This window comes from Raphanus sativus, chromosome 6 (genome assembly GCF_000801105.2).
Source record: "Raphanus sativus cultivar WK10039 chromosome 6, ASM80110v3, whole genome shotgun sequence".
NCBI lineage: Eukaryota > Viridiplantae > Streptophyta > Magnoliopsida > Brassicales > Brassicaceae > Raphanus > Raphanus sativus.
This window is the reverse complement of record NC_079516.1, coordinates 46314823-46325749: the sequence shown is the minus strand read 5'-3', so window position 1 is coordinate 46325749 and position 10927 is coordinate 46314823. Positions and strand designations below refer to the sequence as shown.

General features: G+C 29.6%; 1 protein-coding gene across 1 annotated transcript; it reads left to right on the top strand.

The window, feature by feature from the left end:
• The first annotated feature begins 3600 nt into the window (after positions 1-3600).
• LOC108809206 (probable protein phosphatase 2C 23) lies at positions 3601-6211 on the top strand. The gene is made up of 4 exons (XM_018581347.2): positions 3601-5350; positions 5435-5548; positions 5647-5911; positions 5994-6211. The coding sequence occupies exons 1-4, from the start codon at positions 3803-3805 to the stop codon at positions 6107-6109; spliced, it is 2043 nt and encodes a 680-aa protein (XP_018436849.2). The 5' UTR covers positions 3601-3802; the 3' UTR covers positions 6110-6211.
• The last annotated feature ends 4716 nt before the right edge of the window (positions 6212-10927 follow it).

Sequence of the window (10927 nt, the reverse complement as noted above, 5' to 3'; positions counted from 1 at the left end):
ATCTAGTTTTAAAACACTAAAAAGTCATTTTAAATAATAGAGGACATGTCTAAACAGAAAATTATACTATTTTGATTCTTGTATATATATATTTATATAAAACTCTAGATAAATTTAGGATATTAATAATACTTAAAATTATATATTTTAACATATGCTATATACAGGTTATATATAAATAGTCGGTCTATCTATTCGACCATGGATTTAGGTCGGATATAAAAAACATTGATTAAAACTTAAACATTATAATATAATAAATTTAAAATTACTTTTTCTGATAAAAAAATTACTCATGTATATTTTATTAAAATGATCGATGTAAATCTCTGCATTTAAAACGCGGAATAAAATCTAATAATAAATATTATTCTTTCTATTTTATATTAGATGATTACATTCGAGTACATATATTAAGAAATCTATTTTTAAAATTATAACTCAAGTATAATTTATTTAATTATAAATGTAAATACTATAAATGTAACTGATTATTACAAAGTTTCTAATAAAAATAAAATTATATAGATATGTGAAAAATCAGCTATTATAAAAAATAAAAGAAAAACTTAAAATATCATATATATTAAAACATAATGAATTCTGTTAAAGTTAATTTAATTTATCCAAATGCAGTGCCGTATAAATTTTAATTGTTTGGAATATTTTAATTGTCTTTATATGATGAAAAAGTTATAAAATATTATTTATTAAAACTATAATTTCTTCAAATAAGAAAAAATATTTATAACATCTACAATTATGAGAACAATTGAATTTTGTTTTTATGTTAAAATATTTCATTAATATATAGATTATTCAAGTTTATGTATATCCATCAACTTTTCTAAATATATTTTATATACTATTAATAAAATTTTAAATCTATATTTTGATAAATTTGTATGGCAAATTTATAAATGAAAAACCATTACCTAAGTAGATATGATTTAAATTTATCAGAATAAAATAAGCGTTATACTGTGAAATCCTAACGTGTTGCAGTCTGCAAGCGTGTCCGGATAAGACATCGTCGATGTCGATCGATGTGGACTAGTTGGTGTCGATCGACACCATTGTGATCCACCGAGACTTAGCGAACTTTCCACTTCAAAGTCTCCTTCTTCTAGCTTCTCCTGTTTCACCACTTGCCAGAAATCATCATCTATGATAGCATTGACGTGGTGTCTCCTATTTCCTTCCCTTACTTCCTTAGAAGTTCCAATCCTCCTGATAGAGTCTTCAGTTTGGACAATCTGTGTCTCAAGTTTCTTAACTTGAGTGCAGATGGTATATATCCTCGTGGTCAGATTGTTAAAGACAGAATCAATCTTCCCATTGAAGTCTACTGTAAGCTTCTGCTGACCTTCCAGAACTTTATCAATCATGGCATCAAACTTACTCTCTTGGGTGGGTGGTGGTGGGTTTTGGTAAGCTGAGTTGCCGTAGTTCCTTGTGTTGGTGAAGGGTTTCTGATACTGTGAACTCTGGTTGTAGTTACTCTTCTGACCACTGCCAAAAAAGTTTAGAGTTTTTAATCCCTAAAATGGTCGGTTCAGTTTCAATCCCACGCGCACGTTAATGATTTGTTATTTTACTCAATACAAATTAGGATCTAAATTTACATAACGAATCAAGCTTTAAGCTTATGGAATAAATCTATGCTATTAAATCAGATTATGTTCTTAGTTTTCTGAACTAATTACAATCCAATGCTGCTTATATATTTATGCGTATCATAATTAATTAATATGAAACAAATAATTAATTTAAGAAATATTTCAAATTTAAAAATGATTAAATCATATATAATCTCTTTTTATCATTATCTTCTAAAAATGTAGCACTATTTTTATTATCTTTAAAAACTTATTTACAGCAATATCCTGAAAAACCCACTATAATGTTTTATATAAAATATTTTTTTGAGAATATAATTGTTTTGCAATTTAAATTTTCTTGATAAACACTAAACTATATCCTATCTATATTTTATTAAAAATAATAATTTAAAATTTCTTAAGCTTAAAATGTTTAAAATGAGAATTCGGTACGAAAAATTAATATTATAAATATGTTAAAAATATCAGAATATGTAAACAAATATCTTAACAAAATAATCTATTAGAGTTATAAAATCCTTTAACTTAACATTCAATAACATTATTTGAGAATTTGTGAGGACGAAAAGCTAAGAATTTTTTATCAGAAAAAACTATATCTAGTTTTAAAACACTAAAAAGTCATTTTAAATAATAGAGGACATGTCTAAACAGAAAATTATACTATTTTGATTCTTGTATATATATATTTATATAAAACTCTAGATAAATTTAGGATATTAATAATACTTAAAATTATATATTTTAACATATGCTATATACAGGTTATATATAAATAGTCGGTCTATCTATTCGACCATGGATTTAGGTCGGATATAAAAAACATTGATTAAAACTTAAACATTATAATATAATAAATTTAAAATTACTTTTTCTGATAAAAAAATTACTCATGTATATTTTATTAAAATGATCGATGTAAATCTCTGCATTTAAAACACGGAATAAAATCTAATAATAAATATTATTCTTTCTATTTTATATTAGATGATTACATTCGAGTACATATATTAAGAAATCTATTTTTAAAATTAACACTCAAGTATAATTTATTTAATTATAAATGTAAATACTATAAATGTAACTGATTATTACAAAGTTTCTAATAAAAATAAAATTATATAGATATGTGAAAAATCAGCTATTATAAAAAATAAAAGAAAAACTTAAAATATCATATATATTAAAACATAATGAATTCTGTTAAAGTCAATTTAATTTATCCAAATGCAGTGCCGTATAAATTTTAATTGTTTGGAATATTTTAATTGTCTTTATATGATGAAAAAGTTATAAAATATTATTTATTAAAACTATAATTTCTTCAAATAAGAAAAAATATTTATAACATCTACAATTCTGAGAACAATTGAATTTTGTTTTTATGTTAAAATATTTCTTTAATATATAGATTATTCAAGTTTATGTATATCCATCAACTTTTCTAAATATATTTTATATACTATTAATAAAATTTTAAATCTATATTTTGATAAATTTGTATGGCAAATTTATAAAATGAAAAACCATTACCTAAGTAGATATGATTTAAATTTATCAGAATAAAATAAGCGTTATAAGAATTCAAGTTTCACACCAAAGACAGAAGGTTCCCAACCATATCAGTTTCTCTATTTTGACCGAATATAAAAACAAACTTGTAAAAGTAATTTAAATGCGAATGCACTGGACGCGCTTCCTTACGAGGGTGAACAAAAGACACACATTTCAAAATCCCCCCTCCCCCCTGAGTTAAGAAAACTGCAACCCTGCCGTAGCCACGAGTCAACCCCTTTGGCGTCCAAAGAGCTCGGTGCAAAAATTAATTTGTTTTTTTTTTCAAAACAAAAAAAAAATATTTATTTCATCTTCATCAATTCTTTCCCCTTTTCAGATTTAAAAACAGAAAACAGAATAATATTATAATATCTCATATTTTTCTTCTCCTTTATATTCTCTTTCCCTTTTATAATTTCCACTCAAAAAAATCATTTTCCTTGCACAGAAGTCAACTCTCTCTCTTTCTCTCTCTCTCTTACATCTTCTTCAACCCCTGTCCTGTCTACCATGTCTGAACAACTTCAATTGTAATCTAACCTTTTGAATTTCTCTAAAACTCATCACTGTTTCTCAATTTTCAAGAGAAAAAAAAGAATCGGTCTTCATCGGTGCTTACTTAGATGGGTAACGGAATCACGAAGCTGAGTAAATGTTTCACCGGCGGAGGAGAAACCCGCCGGAAAAACGAAACGAAGATTCTCGAACCGGATCCTCTCGACGAAGGCCTCGGCCACTCCTTCTGCTACGTCCGACCCGACCCGACCCGAATCTCTTCTTCCAAAGTCCACTCGGAGGAAGACACGACGACGACGACGTTCCGCACGATCTCCGGCGCGTCGGTGAGCGCGAACGCCGCGACTCCCCTCTCCACCTCTCTCTACGATCCGTACGGACACATCGACAGAGCCGCCGCGTTCGAGAGCACGACGTCGTTCGCCTCGATCCCTCTGCAGCCGATACCCAGAGGCTCCGGTCCGATCGTCCCCGGTTCGGGTCCGCTGGAGAGAGGATTCCTCTCCGGTCCGATCGAGAGGGGATTCATGTCCGGTCCGATCGACGGTTTGGGTTTATTCTCCGGTCCGCTCGGCTCCGAATCGGATCAGTTCCAGCGTAGCTTCTCTCACGGTTTAGCTAACCGGTTCGGGTCGAGAAAAGGATACCTAGCTCGGGTTCTCCGTCGGGCGATCTCGAAGACGATTAACCGGGGACAGAACTCCATCGTGGCTCCGGTTAAAACGGTTAAAGAGCCCGACTGGGTAGTCGGGTCGGATAAGACCCGGAACCAGCAGCCCCACAACGAGAATCTCACGGTGAACAGCTTGAATTTCAGCAGCGAAGGGAGCTTGGAGGACGACGTGTCGCTCGAGAGCCAGAATCTCCAGTGGGCTCAGGGGAAAGCCGGGGAGGATCGTGTACACGTGGTCGTATCGGAAGAGCACGGGTGGCTCTTCGTCGGAATCTACGATGGATTCAACGGTCCAGATGCGCCGGATTATCTTCTCTCTCATCTGTATCCAGCTGTTCATCGTGAGCTCAAGGGGTTGTTATGGGACGATCCGAAACTCGACTCGAGTCTTTCCTCCGATGGCGTTGATTATCAGGACAGTAACGGTCCTCGTCCGAGCGAAAACTGTGATCCGAGTTCGGAGAAAAAGTCAAAGAGCGATTGTCGGAAGTCAAAGAAATGCGAGGAAAGTCAACGGCGGTGGAGATGCGAGTGGGATCGAGAAAGGCTCGATCTGGACCGTTTATTAAAGGAGAAAATCAACAAGAGGACAAACGGGTCGGATCCGGATCCGGATCCGAACTCTTCGGACGTGTTGAAGGCCTTGTCGGAAGCTCTGAGGAAGACGGAAGAGGCGTATCTAGAGAATGCGGATATGATACTCCACGAGAATCCTGAGCTGGCTTTGATGGGTTCTTGTCTTCTTGTGATGTTGATGAAAGGCGAAGATGTTTATTTGATGAATGTGGGAGATAGTAGGGCTGTGCTTGGTCAGAAAGCTGAGAATGAGTACTGGATGGGGAAGATAAGACAAGACTTGGAACGAATCAACGAAGAAACTATGATTGATTTTAATGGCACTTGGGAAGGAGAACGAGCTAGTTTGGTGCCGAATCTATCTGCGTTTCAGCTTACCGTTGATCATAGCACAAATGTAGAAGAGGTAAGAAGCTAGCTATAGCATTTAAATTTATAAGAATTGGTAAATGTCGAACAGCTTTGATGAAATCCGGTTTTGTTTATTCAGGAAGTTGATAGAATAAGAAAGGAGCATCCAGATGATGCTAGTGCGGTGTCGAATGAACGTGTTAAAGGTTCGTTGAAGGTCACAAGAGCTTTTGGTGCAGGTTTCCTCAAGCAGGTACGTGTCACATTCACCATCTCTTGATTCTTGCTTTGAAGTATAGGCAAGAACTCTGTTTTCAGTATAATCTAATATTTGGGATACAATCTTTGCAGCCAAAATGGAACAATGCGCTCCTCGAAATGTTCCAAATCGATTACATAGGGACGTCACCTTACATCAATTGCTTGCCAGCACTTTACCACCATAGATTAGGCTCTAAAGACCAGTTTCTAATACTATCATCAGATGGTCTCTACCAATACTTCACTAATGAAGAAGCGGTTTCAGAGGTGGAACTCTTCATCACGTTACAACCTGAAGGTGACCCTGCTCAACACTTGGTTCAAGAACTTCTTTTCCGTGCTGCCAAGAAAGCTGGTACTATATCGAATGATATTCTTTGATTCTAAGTATTAAGTCTAGTTTAAATCAGTTTCTAAATCTTTGTTGATCTTTCTAGGTATGGATTTCCATGAACTGCTTGAGATACCACAAGGGGAACGGAGACGGTACCACGATGATGTTTCTATTGTAGTGATCTCTTTAGAAGGAAGAATGTGGAAGTCTTGTGTATAAAAAGTATAATCAAAACCATATCATAAACAGAGAGAAACTCGGAGAAGACGTGCAAATATGTATTATGTTAATAATAATCATTAAGAAAAAAGTTTTGCCTCATGGAACTAAACACACAAGGCTCATTAAACACAAGTCAAACATGTCACTTCCATCTATCTGTTTTTGATTATCTTTGTTTCTCCATAAATACATATCCAACAACGAATCCTAGTCTCCAGAACCCAATCTTTGACTTATAATTTAAGACGTTTTTTTATATAGGTTCCATATTTGTGGAAATCTATTCGTCAATGCAAGCTATTGAAGTAGTTATGTGTCTTCCAACTCCTAACTGTAATGGAATAGAGAAGTAAATGTAGGAAGAAGAAGAGGATGTGGTGGGTATGAGATGGAGAGAGTTAAAGAAGCTATCTACTCTTGTTTTATTTATGGTTTAAATTGCTCTTCACTTAACTCCCTTACTTACCACCAAATCCTGGCCTCGTCTCTTGCTGTTTTGTACTGGTTTCCACCAGTTCAGGCAACAGAAGTTTGGATCTTTATGTGTGTAGTCCCCATTGTACATTTCTCAGGTCTCAATCTTCCTTTTCACAATGCGTACTAGCTTTTTGGCCTCCATAGAGTTGTATATTAAGTTGAAAAAATAACAACTGCGTATACGTTGATTATGCGGCTAAGAATATGGCATCGTGAAAGCAACAAATCCATGCTATGTTTTTTTCCAAAAGCTAATTTTTTGTTTAAGTTAATATTTCCTGAAAACATGAATATAGAAAACATTTAGTGATTTCGACTTATTACTTTTCTACAACCTTAGTTTTATTGATTAATCTAAGAATTTTGCTTTCGGTGATCATGCATGATTCTAATTATACCAATCCTGTAGAATTATACTACGAATATATGATTGTTTGATATTCCATTTAACAATCGATACGATGACCATTTCGTAACTGCGTTATTTTGCTTATAGCTGTTTAATGGTTGTTGGTTGACCATTGATCGTACATGTCCAAATCTAAATTGATTTATTTTAGTTAAATTCATTTGTCCATGGGAACTATAATTGATCAAGAATCAGAAGATCAATTATCCCATGTGTGTTAGTGGATTTGGGCTTTATAAACGGCATGGCTGACCCTGAGATTTTGGAGGATGTAAAAAAGTAAAGAGAAAATTTATTACTTCGGGAACTTGAATTTTTTTCTATAAATTTAGGGGTTTATACCCATTAAATTTTTTTCAAAAATTTTAGAGACTTCAATCAAATGTTTCATTAGGTTTGATTCAAAACTAAACGGTCGATCCAATAATTACAAAGGTAGAGTTTTGTATCATGATACCTATTGTTTTCTATTATGAAATTTTAAATTATTGATCTATGTTCATTAATATACAAGGAATTATAGAACATAAGAAAATGAAAACTATAGAGAACCAACTTTTGCTTCAATGGATGGCCAAGAGAAAATTAAAGAGCAACTTCAAACCATCTCCTTATAAAACCTTCAAACTTGTGATCCCGCCCATAGAGAAATGATGCGATTGTGCATGGTTTTGTCAATAGATAGAGTAATCCGTGCAACTGTTCACTAAAGTTTATGATGTCTTCATATTACTTAAGGCATGACTACTTTTTTTGCTACTACATACAAACGTAGTTTTGGGGTTGTTAGTGTTTATTGGTACTTTACAATAATCACTGAAACACTACAAATCAGTTTAACCTGTTTTAGATTTCTAAAATCCAAAAATTAGTTTCAAGTAGTGTTTGCTTTTTTGAGCAATTGCGAGAAACTAAAACAATTTTTCTTTCAAAAAACTTATAAATATAAAATAAAGATATTTAATTAAAATTGTAAACTAACATAATAGAAACACCAAAAAATCTATATTACATTTTTATTTATCTTATTAGTTTCTTTTAAGATATTTTATATAATTTTTTAAAAAATTAAAAAGTTAATTCTATAAATAAAAATTTTATATTTATTATAATGATATAATTTAAATATTTTATAATTATATAAAATGTAAATATTATATAATTATATAAAATATAAATATTATTAATTTATTATTTAACTACAAGTGCATTTGGTAGTTAGTTAGTAATAAATATTCCACAAAAGCACAAATTTTTAACCATTATACCAGTCGTAAAGTTTCTCGACAACGTTTACAAAATATTATTTTAAAATTTCAGAAACAAAATTTTCTTTGAAAAAATATGTTTACTTGGTATTTATAAAATACTACTACATAATTTTATGAATGAAACAAAAATAAATAAATATAATATTTTGGGGGATAATACTATTTTTAACCCCCAAAATATTACATTTATTTATTTTTGTTTCATTCACAAAATTATGTAGTATTATTTTATAGATACCAAGTAAACATATTTTTTCAAAGAAAATTTTCTTTCTGAAATTTTAAAATAATATTTTGTTTTTGAGTTTTATAAGATCGGGGAGTGGCTCTTGCCCCTCTTAATCTAAGCCTATGGGAAAAGTGTCTTCACTGGGTCGACCAAGTGGTCAACTTCCTCGTCTGAGAAATTGAATAGTCCGTCGCCTAACTTTTCTGAAAGTGTAATGTTTTTCGATTCGACGTACCAAATATGCAACGAAATTTAAATGTTAGAATTTAAACGATTTCAATATTATAAAAATGTTTATCGGATAATAAGTTCATGACCCAAAACTTTTTAAAGAAAATTATGTTTGAATAGCAGTGATCTGCCATTTTAATATAAACTAGATTTTGAAACCGCGGGATAATTTTTCGAAACAATCTAAATTTATTTGATATAAATTTGTATTTTTGTTGTATCTACATTTGGATGTTATAAATGAAACATTATATTGAGTATTTTAAAATCCGTCCCGACCTGCTGTTAAATCGACAAATTTTGTGGTCTCATATATAATTCAGTTTAGTTTTTAATAAAAAAATATTTAAAGTTCCTATAAAACCCATAATAACAGCAAATACCCAGGATCTGGCTATCGGTTGAACTAATAGATGACCCAATATGCAATCTGGTTTGACTTAAATTATTATAGTTAGAGTATTCTAATATATATTCATGAATGTTTAGATAAATGATGGATATATAATAAAAGTGATATTCCAATTTTAATACTATTTTTAGTCAAACTAAATTTTCATCTTGTTGGAAGCGTAATGGATTAATATTTGAGAGGATGGATATTAAAAATGAAATATATTTGAGCATCAACAATTTATATACGTCTATTAATATTTACTGATTTATGTTTGTAAATGTAAATTTCATTTATTTAGTAAGTTTACTTTTGTTAGTCACATGTTATTAGATTTTTCTGATGTTTTGTTTATGACTTATGTTAAATTTAAAAGTTAATTTCATTAATCGCATTAATTTTGATTTATATTTGTATTGTATATTAATTTTTATTTATATTTTTCTTATATATATAATTATATTTTACAACTAATTAAACTATTGACGCATACTCTCTTGCATCAATTTATGTTTTAATGTAGTGTTTTATGATATAATTGTGTTACTACATTTGTTGAATTATTTAATATTTGATAAATATATTGAATGTTTTTGAATAACCCGTAAAACTATGTTCGTAAAAATATCAATAATAACATGTTTCATCGTATACTAAATATTAATAGTATCAAACTATTACTATTTTTATCACATATATATATATATATATAATTTTAATACTCTAAATATATGAATTATATTTTTATATATTTAGTGAGGGTTTTGAAGAAATTGTTTTTTTTTTGCATTTGGATTAATATATAGCTGTATATATACAAATTAATAGATATATATCATTATTTACCACATTAATAATTAAAATATAAATAATTTATTATTAAATTTCGTATTAATTAAATTATATTAATTAGTTTAAAAATAATAAATTAGTGAGTTAGCTCCTTAGTTTTAGGCATGATGTATATTTAATATTAATTAATTTAAATATAACTAATTCAAAGTTACAAATAATTAATTTTCAGAAATAAAAAGATCAAATGATCAAGTGGATTATAAATATATTAACAAAATTAGTTGATGTGATTTAACATTATTTTATTTTTTTATAATTTATTACAATTTATATATTACTTTTGGTTTATTTTGAATAAATTTTATCTTTACTATTCACATTATACATTTAAATACACATATATTTTAAGTCTTGATATGTTTTTATTTTATATCATAACTCTTAACTTGTTTAAAATTGTTTAAAAACTTGTTTTTAATATATTCTGTATGTGGAATGATAATAAAAACAAAAAAAACAAGGTTAAGTATTTTTTCAAATGTTTTTAAAACATAAAACGTTTCTTATATAAATATTTAATCAAACCGATTTTTTTTGCACGTATATAGGAATCGGTTGCAAATCGAATAATATCTCATTATTAATAGATACTTGTTAAATTAAAAAAAAACATTATGTGATAATAATTAATGTATTTATTTTAGTTGGACTGTTATAACTTTTTTGTAGTCCAAAACATAGTCGATAAATATTGCTCCTGATTTAATAGTATTTATTACTTTAAATTCTCTAAATACAACCTTGAGAAAAAAAAAACAATTTTATTTTAATATGGAAATTTTTCATTTTTACCTCACCTTTGGTAGTATTATTTATGCCTACCTTCATTAAAGAAACATTTTTATAATATATATATATTTTTATTAAAGAATTAAAAGACTTTTCTACTTTTATTTTAACGATATATAAATATAAATAATTATTTAAATAAATAATAGAAAATAAAATA